Source organism: Argopecten irradians, chromosome 4 (genome assembly GCF_041381155.1).
Source record: "Argopecten irradians isolate NY chromosome 4, Ai_NY, whole genome shotgun sequence".
NCBI lineage: Eukaryota > Metazoa > Mollusca > Bivalvia > Pectinida > Pectinidae > Argopecten > Argopecten irradians.
The window spans coordinates 28,716,455-28,741,894 of record NC_091137.1 but is presented as its reverse complement, the minus strand read 5'-3'; the positions used below and the strand labels follow the sequence as shown (position 1 = coordinate 28,741,894).

Below are 25,440 nucleotides of genomic sequence, written 5' to 3'. Positions count from 1 at the left end.
CCAATTACTTTAGATATTGTAAACCATCTCTGTATAATATTGTATATATAATTAAATTGTGTTTTGAATTTAGCTGCTGGTTTCTCATTTCTGTTATTCTGGGTCATAACAGAATTGGGGGCTCGTCCGGGATCGATATTTTATTTGTGGAATCTAACTTTGAAAAATTAATTAAGAAATTTTCAAAATTTGTGTAAAAACTTGAAGTTTACATTTGAAACCAACAGCTAGATAAACACGACTACTATGCAGGTAGAACAGTTTGTTAAAGCGCCATCCCTGGATGTTCTTTTGCAAGTTAGTAAGAAGGATTTACTGTTATTGGGTAAACATTTAGGCCTTACTATCAAAACTAATTTGAGGAAAGCTGAAATTAGGAATGTAATTATAAGATATTTTGTTGACAATGACAAATTTGACTCTAGTGCATTAAATAGTATAGAGGAAACAGTCAGTTCAGAAATTCAAATTAGACAAATGGAACTTGAACATGAAATGAAACTAAGACAAATGGAAATAGACAAAGAAAAGGAAATGAGAGAAAGAGAAATAGAAAAGGAGTTAAGAGAAAAAGAAATAGACAAAGAAAGAGAGTTAAGAGAAAAAGAAATTGAAAGAGAATTAAAAGAAAAAGAGATTGAGAGAGATCAGATGTTAGAGCTAGAGAAGCAAAAAATTCAAGCTGAAACAGAACTTAGAATGAAAGAATTAGAACTAGCTTCTCAAGACAGTTCAAGTAATTCAACTTTTAGGGGTTTACAAGGAAACAGAGATTTTGATGTTAGTAGAAACATAAGGTTAGTTCCTCCTTTTCAAGAGAAAGAAGTTGACAAGTATTTTCTGCATTTTGAGAAAATAGCTGATAGTATGAAATAGCCTGAAGATAAGCTTACAATGCTTCTTCAAATTGTCTTGATTGGTAAAGCTAGAGACATTTATTCTTCTTTATCTGTAGATGACATTTCAAATTACCACGTAGTCAAGAAAGCTATTTTGAAAGCTTATGAGTTACTTCCTGAGGCTTACCGCCAGAAATTTCGAAACTCTAGAAAGAGAGATGAACAAACTCATGTAGAATTTGCCAGAGAAAAGGAACAATTATTTAATAGGTGGTGTGATTCTAAAGAAATTGATGAGGATTTCGGTAAATTGAGGCAATTATTGTTGATACAGGAGTTTAAACGTTGTGTCCACACAAACATAAAAACTCATTTAGATGAGAGAAAAGTTGAAACACTTAGCGAAGCAGCTACAATGGCTGATGATTACGCTCTCACCCACAAAGGCTCATTTGTTAAAAACAGTTCTCAAGACAAAAACAGTACCACAGGTACTAGTAAATTTGGTCAGCCTAGGAACCCAACCTTTAGTGGCCCTTCTAATGACAAACCAAAATTAGGTGATAAGACTAAGTCTGATTCTAAAACAGATCATAGGGCAGGTGTGGGGTCTCCTTCTGGTCCTGTTTGTAATTACTGCAAGAAAGTAGGACATGTTATGTCTGAACGTTTTTCTCTCCAGCGTAAGGAGCAAAGGCGTAAACAGTCAGTTCCTTCTGTGCTAGCTATGTCAAAGCCTAGTCAGAAACTTAGTGATATTGTGGAAGATTCTAAAGTGTCTGTTGAGATTAAGAGCTCAGAGTCTGATAGTGTCTTGGAGAAGTACTCTCCCTTCATTTCTGAAGGTTTTGTTTCACTTACTAGTGATATCACCAACTTGAAACCTGTGAAGATTTTGAGAGATACTGGGGCTTCTCATTCTTTGATATTAGATGGCGTAGTGCCTTTGTCTGAGGAGACCTCATCTGGTAGTAGCGTTTTGCTTCAAGAGTTAGGTTTTGTTAATGTGCCTCTCCATTGTGTTTATTTAAAGTCAGACTTAGTAACTGGGCCTGTCACCATTGGTGTTAGACCGGAACTTCCCATAGAGGGCGTGTCGCTCATTTTAGGCAATGACTTGGCTGGAGAGAAAGTTAGGGTAGATCCCTTAGTGTCCAGTATCCCTGATAAAACAGGTGATGCCGAGACTATTCAACAGGAATTTCCTGGTATTTTCCCTTCTTATGCTGTAACTCGTTCAATGAGCAAGAAGGTTTCTGATGTTGCAGTAGTTGAGGATCATTATAGTCCAGGGTTAGGTGACACTTTCTTGGCTCATGATATAGAGGATATCGGGGGCAAGTGTGATCTTTTGAGCAATCCTGTAGACTTTGATAGTGATGGAGTTGTTCCTAACAAGGGTACTTCTTTGTCTGACATGATGAGTAAATCATCTTTGTCTAGAGAGGAGCTTATAGTAGAACAGGAGAAAGATCCTGAAATCTCCTTATTGTGTAATCGGGCTTTGAGTGAGGAAGAGGCTGAGAAAGTCCCGGTTTGTTACTTCCGTCGGTCAGGTGTGTTGTTGCGCAAGTGGCGTCCCCCTGATGTGTCTCCCGAAGAAGACTGGAAGGTTGTCAATCAAATAGTTGTCCCACCGAGGTATAGGCAAGATATTCCGAGTTTGTCTCATGATGTACCTATGGCAGGGCATTTAGGTGTGACCAAGACTTAGAACAGGATCTTAGATTACTTCTTTTGGCCCAAGTTGAAACGGGATGTGGCTGATTTTTGTAGGTCTTGTCATCCTTGTCATGTGGTAGGGAAACCTAATCAGAAAATCCCTGTGGCACCTCTGAACCCAATTCCAGCATTTGAGGAACCATTTAGTAGAGTTATTATAGACTGTGTAGGTCCTCTACCCAAAACTAAGTCTGGGAATGAGTATCTTTTAACTATTATGTGTGCTTCCACACGCTTTCCTGAAGCCATTCCACTCAGAAATATTAAGGCCCCTAACATAGTCAAGGCTTTGGTTAAATTCTTTACATTGGTTGGTCTTCCAAAAGCTGTCCAGTCGGACCAAGGTTCGAATTTCATGTCTGGTATTTTTCAACAAGTCATGTACCAGCTCCAGATCAAGCAGTATAAGTCTAGTGCTTATCATCCAGAGTCTCAGGGTGCTTTAGAACGTTTTCATCAGACATTGAAGAATATGATGAGATCTTATTGTTTTGAAAACAAAAGAAATTGGGACGAAGGTATACACATGTTGTTGTTTGGCGTTAGAGAATCTGTACAAGAATCTCTTGGCTTCAGTCCCTTTGAACTTGTGTTTGGACACACTGTACGTGGTCCTTTGAAAATTTTGAAAGACAAAATTCTGGACGAAGATTCTAAAGTGAATCTCTTAGAGTATGTGTCTAACTTTAAGCAAAGGTTGACAAGGGCATGTGAATTGGCAAAAGAAAATTTGGCCGTTACTCAAACCAAAATGAAAACATGGTATGATAAAGATGCCCGTGCAAGAAGTTTTGATCCAGGTGACAAAATTTTGGCTATATTACCAATATCGAGTCAGCCTTTGCAAGCTAGATATTTTGGTCCTTATGTTGTTGAGAAAAAGGTCGATGATGTTAACTACATTGTACAAACTCCAGGGAGGCGCAAGAAAACTCAATTAATGTCATTAAGAAATATGTAGATAGAGAAGAGAGCAAGACCTCTCAACCTATTGCTACTTTGGCCTCTGTACCATCACAAAGTGAAAGTACAGCTGATATTTGTAAATTAGACTTAGATGGTGGTGTACAAGATGTAGGTTTAGACTGTGGTGTTAAGTTACGGAACTCAGATGTGCTCGCGAACTTGGACAAGAAACTATGTCATCTATCGGAAAAGGAACGCAATGAACTGAAAGATTTGATACTTGAGTTTAAACATTTGTTTCCGGATACACCAGGCAAAACAGATGCTATCTATCATGACGTGGATGTAGGTGATGCGCCACCTGTCAAGCAACATCCTTACCGTGTCAATCCTTTGAAAGAAGAAAATTTAAAGAAAGAAATTCAATACATGTTGGACAATGATATTATTGAACCAAGCAAAAGTGAATGGAGCTCTCCATGTGTTCTGGTACCAAAGCCAGATAAGACATACCGGTTCTGTACTGACAACAGAAAAGTAAATTCTGTCAGTAAAACAGACTCTTATCCAATTCCAAGGATTGACTCGTGTATTGACAAAGTTGGCAAAGCCAAATATGTAAGCAAGTTTGACCTGTTGAAAGGATATTGGCAGGTGCCATTAACAGAAAGAGCTAAAGAAGTGTCGGCATTTGTAACCTCACAAGGTTTGTACCAGTACAAAGTTATGCCGTTTGGTATGAAGAATGCCCCGGCAACATTTCAACGTCTTCTTAACAGCGTGATATCAGACCTGGAAGGCTGTGATGGATACATCGATGACGTCATCAACTATCACGACACGTGGGAAGACCATCTACGCGGGATTCGTGAATTCTTCGAAAGACCCACTACTATGAAATTGACTGTAAACTTATTGAAATGTGAATTTTGTCATGCAACTGTTGAATTTTTAGGTCATGTTGTAGGACAGGGGCAGGTTAAACCTGTTCAGGCCAAAGAAGAATCAATTATAGATTTTCCAACTCCTGGGATCAAGAGAGAGCTGATGAGATTTCTTGGTGTGGCTGGATATTACAGAAAATTTTGTCAAAATTTCTCTGTTATAGCAGCTCCTTTTACTGCTTTGTTAAAGAAAAATGTCAAATTTGTCTGGTCAGACGAATGTAAGTCTGCCTTTGAGAAATTGAAAGCCATATTATCAAACTCACCAGTTCTGACTGTTCCAGATTTTAATAAACAGTTTAAACTGTTTGTTGACGCCTGCGATGTAGGTGTTGGTGCTGTTTTGATGCAAGAAGGTACTGAACAAATTGACCATCCAATTTGTTATTTCCCGAAAAAGTTTGACAAACACCACAGAAATTATTCCACCATTGAGAAAGAATGTTTAGCGTTGATTTTGGCCTTGAGCCAATTTGATGTGTATCTCTGCACTACAGTTGTGCCTGTATTGGTCTTCACCGACCACAACCCTTTAACATTCATTGGGAAAATGAAAAACAAAAATCAAAGAATTCTCAAGTGGAGTGTGCCAGAGTACAATCTTGACATCAAACATATCAAAGGGAAAGACAATATTCTGGCTGATGCTTTATCAAGGATTTAAATATGACTTAATATTTCAAGAAAGTTTCCTTTTCAAGAAAACTTACTTTTCTTTAAGGAGGGGTGTGTTATGTATGACACTAAATACATGTAGTTATGAGATAAGAGAGATAACTCCTATATCTTTATTATCAATACATCCTATAAAGTCCATATCATTGATTTAGGTTATAGAACTTTCTAGAATAGTATCATGTATAAACAAGTATGTTTGTAAACATGTTGATTATAAGTAGAGATCTAGAATGATCTATTTCCAGAAAGTTCTGTGTGTTTATTTGTTTATTGTTTTTAGTTAGATATTTCTAGAAGTAGAAGGTTCTCCAATATTCTTGAATTAGGGTTTAAAGTAAGTGATTTTATAATATTTCCACATAGCTGGCCTGCTCAACTATATGACAAATACATATTTTCATTTTCTCTAGGGATTTCAACACAAAATTGTTATCAAATGTAAATAGAAGCTAGCGCGCTTCATTGAGTTTGTCTCTGTCCTGTTGGCATTCATATAGGCTATGAAATGTTAACTGAAAGATTCCATGCTTAAATAACATTAACACAAATGTTATAAAAACAATGATGACACGGGTATTTATAACGTCATAATCAATTTATGACGTCAAAGTTTTTTACTATATTTTCAGCTATGTGATAGAAAAATCTTACAATCTTTACAACAAAAAACGTGAAAGTTGGCTATAATCTGTATCAGCTATGTTCAAACATAGTTTATACATGTAGCAGCTAAAAAGAGGAAAACATATAGTCGTACAAGTTAGGTTTTATGTGGTTCAATTATATAACATAATAATAACAATAAATAAAAGTATAATTTATCATATTTCGATATGACCAATTGTCCCGAATAATATGATATAATATGAATTTTGAAAGCATTTAAATTATCAATTTTACCTGGTTTTTCGAAAATCAGCCATTCAAAACCGGAAGTGCATTTTAGTTTTTTAGTATATAAGTCAAAATATTATTTTTCCATTCCAAAATGGTACTCAAACCATCTGAAATTTACTGAACTTTTGTAACATTTCAAAGTTATTTTTGGTTTGGTTTATTCGGTTAACAGCCAAGGTTATTTAAGGACGCCCCCCCCCCATTTATACATTGTTTTGCGCTATAAGGATGTGTGTGTTCTAGATGTCAATACAATATGCCTGTTTGGTTCTTTAGGGGTATGCTCAGTTAGATATCGCTATAAAATGATAAGGTTCTTTTATTATTGAAGGAAAGCCGGGGTGACATAATTTAAACGTGCGCCATTATCATTATACCCTCATTACCTCAACAAAATCAAATTATATTCCTTTTATTTACAGTTTTTCACGCAAATTAATATTATTTATTCTCGCGACAGTTGCATATTTTTATTAAAGATGCTCATCCGCCGACGGAGCATAAATGATATTCATCATTTGAACAATAATTGGTGTTTAATCGTGTATACATATGTCTAGTTAACTAAACAAAAATAATATAAAATAATTTATTTTGCCTTTGGTGCATGCGTAATAAGTACGTCATTCCATATAGGATATAGTGCTGAGGAATTTTTTCGGGATGCAATTAATTGTTTTTCATATTTGTAACTTTAAGTAAAAATAGAAGCTCACACTTTTCAAAGATGGAAATGGTGTAAAGTAAGTAACTTTTATAACTGAAGAAAAATACTTAATCGTCTGCTTCTATTTTTGATAGTGAAAAAATACCATTCGCCAGCGGTGGAGCATCTTTAAAATACCTAATAATATATTTTTCTCTCTCGTCATCGTCAACTTATTCGATTGAACAGCTGATCGGAATAGAGTTATTCATATGTTCCCACCAAAAGTTTGGTCATGGCCCCACGTTGCTACACCAGCGACTATTCCCGTAACAATAGAATCGTCGCACGTGTTGCACTATCATTATACACTTATAATGATAATACTAGAGAGCAAGGGTATTGAGTCCATGTCAGTGCAAACTGTAAATATAAAGAGATACAGAACGAATATACCGAAGCCTTTCAAAATCAGTTTCAATAATACTTCTGAAGACTGTTCGTAACAAGTGAACCTTTAATTATCATACGGACTCGTAACATATATTGAAATGATAACATGTCAACTGTAGATCTACTAAGTTAACATGTCAGCTGTAGATCTACTAAGTTAACATGTCAGCAAACAATGCTTTAGTTCCTTATCATCACGCTCAGTATTCTCCAGTCCTAAAAGTAAAGATCCATCGAAGTGTATCTACTTGAATTTTCAAGATTACAATTATGTGTAAAATTTGTATTATATAAACATCCTATTAACAGCCAATTATACAGCCTGTTATACAGGTTAGTTTGGTTTAGTAGATCATTCAATGACAGCATCGGCTGTCTCCATTACCACGTCAGATGAAGGTCAAGGTAAGCAATGATGGACCGCATCCTACCATCCTCTCTCTCTGAATGTCAACCGGGAAACCCCGAATATGATATTCTCCACACTTGTAGGTAAATAGCTGAAGGAAATGTAAATGGTGTTATTCAAATAGATTTTTAAAAAGCAGTTGGCATGATAAATTATGATGTTTTAATTCAATAGTTAGCACAGTATTAATGTGACAAAGTATCTTCAGTTTCATGTAGGCCGTTTTCGATTTTACGGTTTGACTGATTTGACCTAGTTTTTTGTGTATTAATTAATGACAGATCTGGTGATTATATTGTTTCCAGACGAGCAGGCTTGAAATAATGAAGTTAACAAACGGTCGAACTTGTTGTTTCGAATATATCTGTTTGATCGGTTTCAGAAAGTTATAAAGATCATGTTTCTAAAAGTAATCAAAAGGTGTTCCACAGGGGTCAATGTTGGGTCTCCTGTTGTTTCTATATTTATCGATGATTTGCCTAGGGCAAAGTACGAATATGCATGTCGGTGACTAACACTCAATGCTTAAGATTTCAAATGCTCGATTTAAGAAGGCCGCTAAGACAAAAATATGACTGAATAAGGTAGTCTTTATTAAACACAGTCTTAAAACGAAGAATTATCCCGTGGCAAGTAATGACTGTAACCTCCAAAATGGGACATCTCTGTAACGTAAGGTCCAATGTATGTTGGTCCTCTAGAATCCTACGCAATATCTAGGATACTACTACTTATATACACAGTAATTATTCCAAATTCTACAACAGAGAAAATATCATTAGTTTTCTGTGCTTATAATACAAAAAAAAAATGACACTGAATAGGGAGATGACCTATATGTAATAGACAGCGTCGGTTGTTTAATCCCTTTGACATTAGTCAATAAAATTGTTTGAAACACTTAAACTTTTATAAAAAGCATTCTGAAAAATAAAACATGTCCGTATCGGTCGTTAGTAATCTCGTCGATGGTATGAACCATACAAACGCACGTACCGCAAGTGCCTAACACAAGCATCTACCAACTCCTTATAATTAAAATATAACGAAACGAAAATTATTTAAATTGATGCTATTTGTACCCAGTATTTGGTGTTTAATACAAATATGTGTTCTCCAATCTTATTTTATTATCTGTATCAATAACACATTTTGCTATATATTCAACTTGAATATTGGACAAGCCATTACTAAATGGCATTAACAACAAATATTGTCTCCATTATCATTCATTTGAGTACAGCAAACATAGCTTCGGTCAATTTGCTCTATGATACATTACGAAACAGAGATGTCATAGATATTATTACTAAAAGTGTGTCAATGCTGTGCATATCATGGAATGTGTTTGTTTGATTAAATAAAGTCCTATAAACAGCCAGGGTCATGTTAGGTCGGCCTCCAATGGATGTGGTGAGGAACGTGTTATGGAAGACTACGGTATGTTCGTGTGGTGCCAGCTTGTATAGTGGAACCCTTGCCCTTTTTACATAGGTATGGCGCCGAAGACACCAAGCAAAACGGCCCATCCCGTCACATTAGAATCTTTTTCAATTTGGAAACAAGGGGCATTAATGGTCATCTGGCTATTGATATTGGAGGAAAACCGGAGAACACCGGGCAGCGATCAGTGCCTGGTAACTGCTACTCGGTGACCATAAGATTTTACGAGTGGCCAAACCCAGACTGATTTTGTATGAAACATCACGTCTACATGTAATATCGATCATCTAAACATTTCACAGAAATTGCATATTGTGGCCTTTAAAATTGAATGTACCATAACAGGGTGACAATTAAGACATTTTTAGCTGTAAATATCATTCAAATGGACTGATAAACATGTAAGTTGCCTTATAAGCATTAATTACAGCACATAATGTATGCATTATAAAATTCTTGCTTTTTATGCCTTGTGTATGCTTAGATGGAAACATGCCTGCAGGAGTACATTTACAATTACTAATAGCACTGTAACATTGTGAAATGAGATTATAGTCCAGAAATTGGCTTTATCTACCCATTTCAATGGACTGTATATGTCAATATAATGATTATTTGCAGTACTGCCAAAAGTAATTTTCTGTTTATTTGTGCTAGTAGAATTTTAAAGCTATGCATTGTATGCATTGCAATTTTCAAAATGTTGGTAACTTTTTGTGGTGAATACAATATCAAAAGCTCTTTTCAAGTGGGTATAAAGAATACGGCACATATAACTTTAAAGGTCAATGATTATCAGTAAATCTAACACAATATCATTTACAATACATGTACATGATGACCTTCGACTTCGAAACGACCTATTACGATAAACACACTATATTCCCATTGAAGATAAAACTACGGCCACTACGTACTCTAATATGATATCACAAGATATGAAGGTCAGGTGATTTTTCTGAGCGTTGACCACTCCGGTAGATTCCTCGCCCTTGTCAGATTGTTTTATTTAGTATTTCTATTTAACCGTCGTATTTCCGAGCAATATGCTATTGATGGATAAGAGTATTAATATATTTGATATACATTATCAGTAGGTTATACATGATGCTCAATGAGTGATCTGAGTTTCTGTCGGGTGGGCTTTGGTGACGGTTGGTTGATTGCTTAAGGTCATTTATGGACGGCCTCCCTAGGCCTGTATTCAATGTGTGAATATTTGGATGTTTTGAAAGAATTCGGTATATAAGTATTGTGTCCTTTGCAATAGTGGAGACGTTTATCCTTTTCATAGAGCTATCTCAATAACCATGTCACCAAACACCAAACAAGCAACCCTATCCAGTCACATTATACCGCGATTCGTTTCATTCACTTTTTGATGAACGGGCATTGTCAAATGGTGTTACAGTGCCTGCATTTCTTGATACAAATTGTAAATGTATTCCAGATTTCTCGAAACAAAAAGCACTGACGTAAGTGAAAAATATTTCCTTTATTCAATCTTTGTTTAAAGTTTTGTTTCGACGAACTGGGACCAATTCGACTTCATATGACGTGTATTACACAGATGTCATACACCCCCACCCCCTCCCATTTTTCACGAGTTTAAAACAAATATCGATATTTAGCCTTTTTCAACCGATACCCTATAGCATTTTAATCAAACAAATTACTTTAGACATACAGAATTTAATAGGGTCTACTCTGGTGAAAAGTCATTTCTTTCTGATGACTAACGTTTTTCTAATATAATTTTTGGAAACAGGAAAAAACGTTTAAAAAATAGAATAAAAATAATATGACGGTGTGCTTGATTTTAAGCTATTTTGAATCAAAGATATCTTGCAGCATGCTTTAGTAAGATAGCAATATAAAAAGAGTAAGGGTTTACTATTATAAAGGGTCACTCCACGCACATCATGCAGTCTCAGAAAACACGTCCGCCACACATTGCATATATGGGAAGCCATCCTTAAATGACCTTTAATATCAATATGTTGATCTAACCAGCCAACCAACCATTGATACGTATATCACATTTAACACTACACATATATAGCCCCATCCATCAAATACGCGGTTAATGAGAGATAAACGCCTGAAGCTAGCTACAACAAGGTAGGTTTAGATAGATTTGTTTCACATCTTTGTGAAAGTGCAATACTGGTCCGAATATTAAATAAACGTAAACAAAGAATTGCATTTTGCAGGAAGAGACATTTAAATAGATTCGTGGTATGCATGCATGATCACAATTTGTTTTTATGAGGAATATTAACATTGGATAATACTATATTTTGAATTCTGTGTGAACTTAAGTGAATACAGTCTGTGCTTAATCCATAAAGTTAGAGTGAATCTTTAGTGAAAGTCAGTCAGTGGAAATCAGACGAATTCAAGATATTTCTTATGATTCCAGGTCCATTTAGCAAATTTCTAGGAACATGGCAACACTAACGGGCGGTAAGTAATTTTTACTGAAACTTGGTTTAAAGGAGTCGATTATATTTAATATGTGGTTCGGCAAAAGATATAAGACTTGTTTCCTTAAGAGGCAGTCTTTTGATTGTTATTTACGTATTATGTATGTATTCCAAACTAAAGACTCACCGATAGTAGAGGGGATAGGCTTATTATATTCGAAGGATAATGCTTCATTCTCTTTGCCTTCTTTTGGCAGTTGCTTGGTATTACCTTTACAATGTATAAAATGTTGGACCTGCAGGTGAAGCTTTGTAATTGTCCCTGCTACCCCATTGTATACTCGTACAGGATGGCTAAATGATATATTACAGTTATCAATGATTTTACCAACCGATTGGTTTTTGCACACTCACCAATTTACCAAGACCCTAATATTTTTTGTTTTATAACATATAACCTTTCATAAACAACTTAAATTCAAATCGATAATTTATTATTGGCCTCTGTTGTACACCAGGGTCGCTTGTTGATCCAAAATTATTTAATGCAAATTTTGACAAAAACATTGTAGCTTAAAGAAACTGTTTCAGCTACCATTGAATTAAGCCTACGAACCATTTTACCTTTAAAATATTCAAATGCTAATATTCATATGCTATGAATGATTTAATGTTGCTCTCCCGAGGTGTACACCACAGTTCCCTTTTTGGTTCAAATCTATATCAATTAAATGTTCAATTTCGTTAAACGTTATCATTTGCTCAATAGTATACATTTACGCAAATTATGACTGATTATGTGTTGCTTGAAACCAAAAAAAATGACCAAGTTTGGATGCCTATTTGTAGCAGTATCAAATGTTCAAGTGGTACACCCACTTTCGGTTGTTGTACACCAAAAATATTTTGAAATTATGTTGACTATAATGTCAACAATATATTGTGGAATTTTGTAACCTGTAATGTTGTTATCTATTACACTGTTTGAAAGTCTAATTTAGAACCTTCAAGCACATACACCAATTTTGTTCGCAATTTATAATTTAGATTTAAGACCCTGTTTAAACAATTTATTTTCTGTATGTTTATATATCACTTCTTAAAGTTGTATTTCTTGTAATTTTCACCATCGCAAACTCTCATAAATTATATGACATAGCGGTAAATGTCGCATGAAATATCACACGTTTTTAAAGAACAACCACAGTCAACGCCATGTTTCAAACTTTCGAAAAACCGAGTTGCATCACGTGACCGACATCGGCGATACCCGTATAGGTAGGAACCTCCCGAGCTGTATCACGTGGTCAATATCGGCGATACCCGTACAGATCGAAACAGTTCTGATACTTCCCAGCTATTTTAAACGTGTACACGTTAAAAATCAATATTTTTATTGAATTGTTTAATAAATTTGCGAATACGTACTTCACAAAAGTCGTTAAATATCGAAAGTTTAAAACTAAGGGAGGCGATGAAAAATACATAGAACACTTTAAATACTTTTTCTATGCCCAAAATACAACATGTCACAGACCATGCAACTTTAAGTGTCCTTGAACATAATTTGGTTGCTAAAAAGTGTCTTAAACCTAAGATATTATTATTGACTCGCATATTGTTGTGCTGTTTGTAAATTTTGGCAAAGTATGCAAAACAAATGAACATTTCAGTTTAGTAAGTCCACAGGGTTCAGTACTTATTTCTGTCAACCAAAAACCATGTCATTATGTTAACAAGTGTTTATAGCATGTACTAAGAGCGCTTGTTTGACCGAATTCGAATTTATTGAAAGCATACACATCGAATCTTGTTTGAGATTATCATGCAAATGGCGGCTATAGATTTTAACATGCAAATATGGATATATGGAGCGTCCCAATTGATACCAATGTACATATTCAATGTTAGAATGGCATTTGAACATATTGGGAATGATATTTTTCAGACAAAATCTTTAATTTAAGAGTTTAAGTGTTTTTCCACAAATATGTATGTTTTCCCTAAATACAGTAGTTGAACATGTTTTTATTCAAACGTAGTATTCCTAAAAGTATATAAAAGAAATATTTGAGACTTCTTGTATGCTATATTTGCATCATATAATCTACAGCCGCCATTTTTCCTGACAAGGTCAAAAATGACTCTATGTGGATGCAAATATGCACCGAACCAAGTGGATTTACTAAACTGAAGGGTACCCTTTTGCATATTTTGCCAAAAACACCAACTTTCGAGTCAACAGTAATACTTTAGGTTAGGCCTAATGCATACATACTTTTATCAACTCAGTTATGTCCCAAGTATAGCTAAGGAGTAATGTTGTCATGTTGTTTAGCAACTTATTTATTCAGGTGATCTGCAACATTACAGAAATCATACACTGATACGGCAACTTGTTATGTTACCACAATGGCCGCTAGTCCGCGAGTGCCAGAACGAGGCTTCAAAATAGTCTGTAACAAAGGTACTTTCAGAGACCTTAGTACATTAACTACTTCAAAAGCTTCTTTGCCAGTTTCTGTGCTCACTACACTTGTTGAACTTGCCTAGAGTTGTAAGTTTGGTCTGTCCTGGCCCATGTAGAATTTTATTTGAAGACTGTAACTTAGGGCTACCGATTTCCCTATACACACTCATTGGAATAGCTGTTACGTCTGCTCATGTGTTTAGCTTAAAGTCTATAAACGACTCTTCTAGGTTTAACTTTATCCGCCATGGGTTGTTTCCATCATTATCATGAATGGTACCCAGGAACTCATTTATATTTGATTTACACCTTTTTGCAAAGTGACCTTTCTTATTGCACTTACGGCATGTCGCGTCACGAGCTGGGCATTTTTCCTTGCTGACGTTCGGCTTGATTCCATATCTTTGACATGAAGATGTGTTAGAGTTGTTCCCATGTGACTTGGGCGAGTTGGCTCACCGCGATTCTCTTGTGTATTTCTACGCTGATTACTGTTCGTACCCGACATACCTTTGTTTGGGTTCTTGGCTTTCCTTTTAGTAACTGCGTAACTAAATTAATACTAGATTGTATAACTAAGTGATAAAACTTCCGGAACTGCTGGTCTCGTCTCTTATGACGGTTCTGCTATTTTTGAACAGTCTCTATTTGTCTCGCTTGTAGTACTGCCTTTTCAAGCGTCAGATCAGGGTCCAACTGCATTTTTTCTGATAGGCGACTGTCTCTTATTCCAACAAACATGCGATCACGAATCATCTCATCCCGGAGTGATTCATACTCGCAATATCCGACTAGATTGTATAACTAAGTGATAAAACTGTCTACAGATTCTCCCTCGTTTTGTTTCCTGAGGTTGAATTTCTTCTTCTTGTTCTGGGATCGAGCCGTCAATGGTGACGATTTACGATCTGGGGTATGCGCAGGAGTGTGAGAAATGTTATGTACAGTGCTGAAATTTATTTTTTTAATTACTTTTTGTGCAGCTTAAGATAAAAGTATAAAAAGTATGGAGTTTAGTTTGTTGTGACGACTTCAAGGAATGTGTATGGAATGTGTGCCTTGAAGTACTCGAGTGTTGTGCTTTGTACTGCTGCTACTGGTTAGAGATTCCTTTGTGTAATTGTATGTGGGAAAAAGAAGTATTTGTTCGTGTCTTTGGTAGCAGAGATATGTCTAAATGTGTGTAGGTGTGCCTGCCTCGTTTTGTTGTCGGTTTTGGCGAGTATTTGTGTGTTGACTACGACCAGTTTGTGTGTGATTTTGCACAGAAGTAAAAGTCTTGACTGTAATCTGCGTGTGTGTAGTGATATGGTAGTTTTAGTTGGTGTATCATGTCTGTTACTGAACTTGTATTGTGATATCTGTTTTGTATGAAGCGTGCTGCTCTGCGTTGTATTTTTTCTTATGTGTGATCTGGTGTGTGTGGTAGGGGTTCCATAGAGAAGAGCAGTATTTCAGTTTGGGTCTAGTGAGTACCTAGTATGCATGTTCTTTTATGTGTGGTGGTTTGATTTTTAGGTTGCGTTTCAGGAAGCCGAGTGATTTGCTTGCATTGGAAGTGATGTTGTTTATGTGTTTGTCCCAGCAAAGGTTGTGTTGCAGTGTAACCCCTAAGTATTTGCTGTCCTGAACACGTTTTAATGTGTAAGTTAAGAGTGTGTAGTTAAGGTTTAATTTATTTCGTTTTGGTGTGATGCTAATGATGTTACATTTGTCTTTGTGGAATGACATTAGCCAGTCCTGTGCCCAGTGTGCTGCTAGATGTAAGTCTTCTTGTAGCTGTAGTGTGTCCTGCTGGTTGTGTATTTGCTTGTGTATAATGCTGTCATCGGCGAAGAGAAGTAGTTTGCTATGTTTCAGGTATTCATGGAAATCGTTGATGTATATGAGGAAGAGTATTGGTCCCAGACAGGTACCTTGAGGGACCCCTGACGTTACTGGTATCTTTGGTATCTTATTTGAGTGTTTCCCTCAAGGACTACTGTCAGGGTGCGGTGTGTGAGGAAGTCTTTGATCCATGTGTGTGTGTTCCCTGTGATTCTGTAATATTTTAGTTTGTATAGTAGGTGTTTGTGTGGGACTTTGTCAAATGCTTTGGCAAAGTCAATTATGAAGATGTCAGTTTGTGTTTTGTTGTGTTTGATTGTGCGAGGTCTTATATAAATTATATTAGTTGAGTTTCACATGATCTGGAGGGTCTAAATCCATGTTGAATTCGTATCATATATCGTTGGTCTCCAGATATGTCATAGTTGCACTTGATGTGTTCCATTAGTTTTGATGTAATGCATGTGAGTGATATGGGTCTGTAGTTAATTGCGGTGTATTTGTCCCCTTTTTATATACGGGTGTGACGTGTGCGTGTTTCCAGTCCATGGGTAGTGTGCCGGTTTGTAAAAAGCGTGTGAAGATTTTTGCTAAGATTGGTGCGGTGATGTCAGTATGTTATTTAAGAACCCTGCCGTGTATGTTGTCAGGTCCTGATGCATTGTGTGGGTTGATGTTTTGAAGTAATTTTCTAATGCCTTGTTCTTTGATGTGTATGTCTGGCATTTTTGGGTGAGGTGAGGGACCTTTGTCTGGAATCTGTTGATTTTGTTCTGTGGTTGGTGAATGCTGCTTTAAATTGCTTGTTTAGAATCTTTGCTTTGGTGGTTGTATCTGTGAAGAGTTGTGTATGAGTGCTGTGATGTTTGAGGTTTTTTCCTGGTTGTTTTAAATATATGAGAATATTTTTTGTGGTGTGTTTGTTGTATTGATGTGTGCCTGGTTCGTTTATGGGGATGTCCTTAATCATCTGTTCAGTATATTTAAGGTAAGCATTTCTTGTTTGTTTTTGTAATGTCGCTTTTACTGATTTGTACTGAGGTATGAGTTCGTGCGCTGTTCTGGATTTTTAGGTCATATGACCTGAAGGGTCAGGATGACCAATAGTCGTCATGTTTCGTCCATCGTCTTCTCCGTCCGTCATGCGTTAACTTTTCACATTTTGAAATTCTTCTCAAGTTCTACCGGTGCGATTTAGCTGAAACTTACATGAAATGATCCTGAAATGGTCCAATCAAAGTGTTGTTATATTTCGGGTCGATCCGAAATCCAAGATGGCCGCCACATTAGCCATCTTGAAAACACTTTTTGAAATTCTTCTCAAGTTCTACCGGTGCGATTTGGCATAAACTTGCATGAAATGATCCTGATATGGTCCTGACCAAGTGTTATTATTTTTCTGGTCGATCCGAAATTCAAGATGGCCGCCATAGCCGTCATCTTGAAACACATTTTGAACTTCTTCTCAAGTTCTACATGTGCGATTTGGCTGAAACTTGCATGAAATGATCCTGACATGGTCTATACAAAGTGTTGTTATTTTTTGGGTCGATCCCAAATCCAAGATGGCCGTCATAGCCACCACCTTAAAAACACTTTTTCAACTTCTTCGCAAATTCTACCAGTGTGTTTTGGCTGAAACTTGCATGAAATGATACTGACATGGTCCCGACAAAGTGTTGTTATTTTTCGTGTTGATCCGAAATCCAAGTTTAACCGGTACAATTTGGCTGAAACTTGCATGAATAATCCTGATATGGTCCCGACAAAGTGTTGTTATATCTCTGGTTGATCCTAAATCGAAGATGGCTGCCATATCTAAGTAATTTCCTATATGATTATTGCCAATGAAGTCAGATGACCGTTAAGGCCCTTGGCCCTCTTGTTTGTTAAGACGTTTGCATTTGTTTGAGAGTCTGCGTATTTCTTGGGTTATCCATGGGAGTTTATGTTTATGGGTGATCAGTTTTGGGGAATGTTTTTTTTATAACTGAGGAATTTAGCGTCTGTTTGAAGGCATTCCATAGGTCGTTTGCTGTATTTCGCGCTTTCAAATATTGTTTCTTAAATCGCGTAAATCAGTGTGTTGACCTGGATACTCTCCTCCTTCCCGTTTTGCTCAGACGCTATTCTAAATCGTTAGAAATCTGTAGGCCCAATACAGAATTGTAGGGCTTCAAACCACAATGGTACAGAATGGTAGGGCTTCAAACCACAAATCGTACAGTGTCGTCACAAAATCAGTTCATAATATGAATATGGCTCGTGGTAACCGTCTTACCGCACATTGTCGTGTTCGTTGAATCTTCCGACATCTTCTGACACCATGTTATGTTGTTTATCAACTTATTTATTCGGGTAATCTGCAACATTACCGAAATCATACCCCGATACGGTAGCTTGTCTTTTTAACCATCATGACCGCTAGTCCGCGAGTGCCAGAATGAGGCTTCGCTATTGTCTGTGTCAAAATACTCGTATTGGACATATAGTCCGTATCATATAAGTGAATGAATAACATCGCAGAAACAAAGTCTCAAACCTTAATTAGTAAAACAATATTATGTATTTTCAAACATATCCATGATCCATCACTGAAATATCATCTAATGCTCAAAGCATATCTATTGATAGATATTGTGAAATAGCAGCTTTTGAGTGCATTAATAAGAAAATGTAGGGGGGTTATATGACGAATATTTTTTGAATTTTTTATTTCAATGGCACCCCCACTTCCGGTTACTGTACACCTATACACGTTTTGCATTAACAAACTACACAATAGTAGGTTACCATAGCGAAAATTTAGGCAACCGGGAAGTTTGCGATTTCAATGTCAAATCTTGTGTACTTTGTCAAGTTTTTAAACTTGTAACTTTATAAAATGTTTTGTTTTTCTATTGAAATAACAAATATATATATAATGGAAAATTGGTTCTCATTTTATACAGTGTATCCATTTTCCGCGGAAACGTTCCGAGTGTCTAAGGATATGAAGGCACATTTTGATGATAAGGGATATATTTTAGTGAGGTAAGTGTTTGAAAGTGGTCAGATTGATATTGATTTTATAATAGTATCGCTTTGTACAGTCTGTCAACTTTCAGTTTACTAAAAACATTCTTTGAAACGCACTGTTATGCAAACGTAAGACAAAAAGTTGAATACCTACACTTTGCAGGGGCTTTTTTGACAAAGACGAAATGTCAAATTTGAAGAATGTGTTTGAGAAGACAGACATCATCAAGGACTACGGATACTCAGTAAGTAAATAATGTTATCTCCCACTTCACTACTGTTATTGTAACACATAGCCTTATTTAAATTAAAAAAGATCATGGCTTCAACTTTTAAAATGCTTTTTTTGGGTATGAACACCATGTCATATTCAATAGCATGAATAATATCTTGCCTATTTACATAAATATTTAGAGATAAATATCTTTTTTTCAACATTAAGGCATTAGAAAATCTTTTTAGATATTATTTTCGTGTGTAGAAAATGAAAGTAAAATGAGAGCTGAGAAACATTTTGACATTACTTTGCATTTGTACTAGGTGGCCGACAAAGAAGGTAAGAAAGCAACGATGGTTTTATGGAACCGTCCTGGAAATGACGTATCTGGAATAATGTCGCGTTGTGAGAAGGTCGTCAACACCTGTGAAGATGTAAGCACAATACAGAACCTGGGATTGATTCATAGTGAAGCTTTATGCGTATTTAACAAAATCATCTGGAATACTCTAGAAATATCTTACAAACCAAATTTTGATGAAAGTAAGCAGTTCAGACGGACAGTATCTTTATACTGTTGCTATCATGTATGTGCAATACAGAAGTACCTACAATTAGTAAAAGTTATTAATGGTTTCATCTTTACACTATGTCAAATGGTACTTTAATTTTCTTATAAATAAAAAATGTACCATACGAAGCAAATGATTTATCCCTGGTTACTTCCCTTTTGAAACATGATTAGTCTAAATTTTGAGGAGAAAAAAAAAGTGTCGCTAGTTGTAACGTTGCTTATGATAGGCTGAGACCACGACGTAATGATTTCATAGAAAAAAAGAGTCCCAACATGTATTAGGAGTTCTACATTATCTTCAGTTAATTCAATTATATGAATTATAATGTAATTTAAATATAAATTTTTATGCTATGGAGGTATAACACCAAAATCTTACTCTCATCATAAACCGCTTTATTTAGAGTATACTCAGATTTTTGTGTTATATCTCCATAACATAAATATGTAATCAAGGCAATCCTTAAATAATCAAAGTATAATGCCATTAAGATGATATTTTATTCTAACAAGACTGATATTTTGTTTCAGCTGCTAGGAAGAGGGGAGGTGTATCACTACCATTCCAAACTGTTGTACAAAGAACCATTGACTGGTGGATCATTCATGTGGCACCAAGACTACGGGTAAACACTGCAGCACAGAAACCAGTCAATGTATACCTAGACTAGTCTCGGTACATTCTAACACCATTTTACACATGCCTAGAAATCCTCTATTATTTCATGATGTGGGAATATCTCCCTCAACACGTCTGGCTTTTTATGGAGTGATATTAAATAATAAACAATTTTCCTTTTTTTATCATCACTTGTTTCAAACATTTTATTCAATAAATCATGTGAAATAACGTATTTTCTTTTGAAGAAGGTCTCTTGCACCATTTTCAATATTTAATCAATTTTAATTTTGAACACATACTTACAACGCACGCGCTTTAGATTTGTAAATATATATGAACATTAAACTTGTTACACAACCAATTCAATTACAATATTAACATACATCATTAATATTTTTAACCATTTTAACTGTTTTTAATGCTAATCATAAATTGTTAGAAATGATGTTAAAGATTAGGCATTTAATTGGCCGATATACTGAAAGAAATTATTTCTTCTCCTCAGACAAAAGGGAATGATACGATTAGATTGTCCTTTGTCAGGATAATTTAAGTTTTATTTTCCAGTACAGAATCTTATTAGAGATCCTCTTCAACGGACTCATTGTGACCGGTGTGATGTGATATTGGTGTTATTGGCGTTATATTGAGATAAAACTGAAAATTGACAAAGAGTTCCACTATTATTGCCAGCTGTAACTTGCTAACTTAATAATAAAAATTAAAAAAAAAAACAATTTAACAAAGGATGACAATTTATTGACTCGTGGAAATCCGGGCCTCGAACTCACGATCTACGCTTCCCAATCACCTAGACAAACATACCTGCTCTGTGTTGTTGATCCAAAGGTTTATTTCGAACTTCCTGTTGAAATTGTTGATTATTATATCAAATAATATACACACACTTTGTAGGTACTGGTACAATAACAAATGCCTCTTCCCCGACATGATGACTGTGTTTGTGGCTATTGACAAATGCTCCAAATCAAACGGCTGTCTTCAGGTACGGACCAATCTTCCAGTCACCATTTATTATATTGATCAGCTATAAATGTTAATGTTAAAGGTAATAACAACATGTTTATTACGTTACACAGTGGACATGGAGAGATTATAGAAATTTTAGCGCGCGAAATTGAATATGGATACATGAACGAAAATTGTGGACTTAATTTTATCTCATTTAGTGAACTTCTTTTTGCAAATGACTTCCATTTGATATACCTTTAACATTGATGGCCAGATTCTGCCAGGCTCCAACAAATGTGGTCGGATACTTCATACTCCTGTGAACGGGCAGTCCGGTGCAGACTTGGAGAGAGTGAATGACATCGAGAAAGTTTGTCCTAAGGCTTACGTAGAAATGGAAGAAGGTTTGTAGCATCATACCTGGATTGTTACCTTGTCATCGTTGTCATCCATTTTTTTTCATTTCATAGATCAATGATAAACCTACAAACCATAGTGCCGTAAATTATTCAATCTAAATAAAATGTTTTTATTATACCATATCTAATCCTAACATAAAGCTATTAAACCGATATTTTGAAGTCAGTATTAATTATTGGGAGACCAAGTGCTAGTTCATATTTTCGATGCTGTATGATTAAAAAAATATTTTTCCACGCAGGTGACGCTTTGTTCTTTCATTGTAATTTACTACACAAAAGCTCTGCAAATGAAAGCCCCGATAGACGCTGGGCCTATCTCATGGCCTACAATACTAAAGCTAACAACGCCCTCGTGCCTCATCACCATGCCCAGTACGCACCTCTAGAGAAGGTAAAATCAAGTGACATAGTAACTGTAACGAGATCAATTCTGATTAGTAAAAACCAAAATAAGTACTGCTAGTACACGCGTCCATTTTGTGATCATAGTATTATAAATTGATTATAAGGCTTTGAATTATATCTGTCTTAAAGCTGACAATGCAAGTTAAAATTATCAAAATGATTTTTTTTTTAAATAAGTATACTCGTTGTTCAAGAATCGTTTATGAGACATTCCCCGGTTGAGGACAGCCATTTTTGTTTTACATTCCGACGACTCGCCGACCCCTATATAAAGCGCGTGAATCGACACACGTGCGCTCATTCATGTACCTATACACCTAGCATTCCACAGTATATATCACCTACAAATAGGTAAACAAAACCCTCACCTGTAAAACTATATGGGACCTTTTTTTAGCAATTAACATGTCAACTCCTCTAAGTTGTCATTTAGATGTTTCTCAAAATAAAAATTCAACGCAAGTGAATAGAAATCCAAACAATAATCCGTCCACATATCTCCACGTATGTCATCGTACCCGATGCACTCAACTGACCGTATACACGTGACTACGTACCTGACCCGAACGTGTCGATGTACATGTACGTGTAAAACTTCGTGTATATTGAAGTGTTTTATTAGTTCGTATTGGACATATGTTGGGATATAGCTGACAACACATTCATCTATTACTTCAATGAAATATTGGCAGGTTAGTGCAATGTTTATTTTCAATTTGACATTGTTATTTCCAATATCGGGGCATGTGTATCTGAGACAAGACATGTTTAGAATGACACGTGTTAAGTGTCCCGTGCTTTATATAGGGGGCTGGCCAGTGAAGGTTACTAAGAAGAGCAAAAGAAAAATGGCTGCCACTTCCTTAGATACCACACTGTCATAACTAGGGGATGTCTCAGAAACAATTTTTGAAAAAAAATATTTCGTTAATAATTTTTTTTTTAATTTCAAATGCATGTTTTTAACATGCATTGTCAGCTTTAATTGTAATCTTTGTAATAGTTGTAATTAAAATTAATATTTTATTTATCATCAAAAGAATCTTGAGAATTATCAATGCCAAAATGTTCACCAGTTTAAATCTATATATGATATGCAATAATTAAAACAAAACTTCAAAGGTTGCATAAGACTATCATTTTGAGTTAGCTTCATGAATTTTGATATCTTTAAAAGAATCATTTTCATGCACTGTACACACTTTCTTTCTTGAGAGGCAAATTAATATTTATAAAGGAATATATTGCTAAATGTTTTCTGATTACAAATCGAAAAGGTTTTTCAGTGAATGACTACGAAATATAACGAATATATTTTTTGTCAAAAGGTACCCGACAGTGCTGTGAAGGAGTGCACTAACTATAGCGACTTTACTGGGAAAGAATTTTTTGATCCAAACGACCATTCATCGCCTAGAGTCGCCCTCCTCCATTCACAAGCGAAGTGGGAAACTGGCAAATAATAATATTGCATTCCTTTCGCTTACTACTTGATAAAATTGATAAAATTGAGCAACTAAACAACTTTTTAAAAATGTTCAACCATACACTTTTAATTCAATTTATATGTATACTGACGCTTATGTATTATTATGAAATGACTTAAATGAAATCATCCATTTTGAATGACTGAACAATATTTGCATGCAGGTAATGGGCGGAATAGGTTTTAGTCCCTGTCGAAAGTAGTCATATTATAAGTTCTTAGTTGTACTTAAACATAACTTAGTCAATAATGAATTTTATGCAATGGACCAAACCTCAGGTATTACTATTGAATCGTTATTGCTTGTTAAGTTCGGCAAAATATGCAAAAATGTACCTTTCAGATAAACAAGTCTACAGGGTTCGATACATATATCTGTTACCAAATACCCATTCCAAGATGTGTATTAGTGTCTATAAAGTAGGTACGCCCTTCGTATTACCTTTGATATAGATGTGTGTTGATAGAGTTACTATATAGATGATACTGTTATCTGTGATATCAGGCTCATGACTTAATAGTACCTTATCAGCTGATATGAAATGTCGTGATTCCAGACAACGTCCCTTATAGTACAGTTGACATGTCCATTGCCTTTTCTTCAACTTGATTCTGTTTGCACAAACCGTATAAACCAAACCAATGGATAATTTGACTTCCTGTTAATACGGCGATTGTATTACACCAATAAAGTGATCGTAAACAAGCGTGGGGTTTGCTTTCTTTTTTCTTTTCTGCGTGATGCCTTTCTTCTTTCTACTATATATTTGGAAACCCAAGTGAGGAATTATCTGGAGTGTGTGCTGTATTGGTGATAAAGCTAATTAGTGTTCGTCATTAAATGACCGGATCGAATACGTCGGTTTCGAGATCCCAAAACGACGTGGGTAAAGTACAATTTACCGTCGATTAGTCCTACCATCCGATGAATATGACATCATTATTTGACGTGAGTTTCGTGACGTCATAATCACCGGAAGGTTGGACTAATCGACGGTAAATTGTACTTTAACCACGTCGTTTTGGGATTTCGAAACCCCCGTATTGTTTGCTTTTTATAAGAATAATGTGATCGGATGAAGGTGTGCTGCGCAATGTCGTGAAATGAAACTAAAATATAAAAAAATGGTAAAAGTATAAATATACAATAAAATTACTGTTAAGTAGTCATGTTAAGACCGGGGTTATCATATTACGGTCGATGTTATCAAACTTTCATCAAAAAAATGTGATCGGATGAAGGTGTGCTTCGAAATGTCGTAAGATTAAACTTAAGTATAAAACATTATGGTAAAAGTTTAAAGATTCAACAAAATTACAGTTAAGTAGTCATGTTAAGATCTGGGTTATCATATTTCGGTCGATGTTATCAAACTTTAACAAATAGCGTCTCTTGGCCACCTATGCCTAGTTTGCGCATGATTTTGCCCAAAATCCGTCCTATTTTTAAACATGTTATCTTTGCAGCTGTTGTTGTTATTGTAAATATTTTCAACATGCATAAATTATGAAAAGTTTTCGATGTAGAAACCATAGAACACATCACATACTTTATGATTCCCCTAAAATGCTGACTTCATATTCACAATTTGTTTAGGATTGCGTTGTATTGTTTGTATATGACACAAAACCTATAAATTCAAAGTATGGTGGGCTATTCAAATCGCCTTTCGTCCGTCCGTCGGTTAAAACTTCTTATTATCGCTATTTCTCAGAAACTACTGAAGGGATCTTTTTCAAATTTCATATGGAGGTTTCCATGTGACCCTAGTTGTTCATAATATATTTTGAACCGATCTGTGAACATAATGGCAGACAGGCAGCCATCTTTGATTTTGATACTTAAATATTGTTATCGCACTTTCTGAAAGCATATTTTTTTAATTTCACTGTTTGTAGTTGTGTATTTTGCATTTTAGGACTGATCGGATAACAAGATTGCCGATAGGCTGCCATCTAAGATTTTAATATTTAAAATTTAAAAAGCAGAAAAAAATAAACCTTTTTCCATTGTCAGACATAGACCATTCTTTGGTGGGCGCCAAGATCACATTCACTCAGATA

The 25,440-nt window shown here is 35.5% G+C and overlaps 2 protein-coding genes across 3 annotated transcripts; both read left to right on the top strand.

Moving 5' to 3' along the window:
* Positions 1 to 3,416, top strand: LOC138321197 (uncharacterized). Its single transcript, XM_069264691.1, has 2 exons — positions 1 to 2,969; positions 3,108 to 3,416. Exon 1 carries the CDS (start codon positions 895 to 897, stop codon positions 2,551 to 2,553), a length of 1,659 nt encoding a protein of 552 aa, XP_069120792.1. The 5' UTR covers positions 1 to 894; the 3' UTR covers positions 2,554 to 2,969; positions 3,108 to 3,416.
* A 7,304-nt stretch (positions 3,417 to 10,720) lies between these two features.
* LOC138321196 (L-proline trans-4-hydroxylase-like) lies at positions 10,721 to 24,082 on the top strand. Of its 2 annotated transcripts, XM_069264689.1 has the most exons (10): positions 10,721 to 11,058; positions 11,360 to 11,403; positions 18,612 to 18,693; positions 18,842 to 18,923; positions 19,219 to 19,329; positions 20,001 to 20,095; positions 21,007 to 21,097; positions 21,338 to 21,467; positions 21,725 to 21,876; positions 23,219 to 24,082. In XM_069264689.1, exons 2-10 carry the CDS (start codon positions 11,385 to 11,387, stop codon positions 23,351 to 23,353), a joined length of 897 nt encoding a protein of 298 aa, XP_069120790.1. In that variant the 5' UTR covers positions 10,721 to 11,058; positions 11,360 to 11,384; the 3' UTR covers positions 23,354 to 24,082. The 2 variants fall into 2 exon arrangements, with proteins under 2 accessions (XP_069120790.1, XP_069120791.1); XM_069264690.1 differs by lacking the exon at positions 10,721 to 11,058 and having other exon boundaries at positions 11,205 to 11,403.
* Positions 24,083 to 25,440: the final 1,358 nt, after the last annotated feature.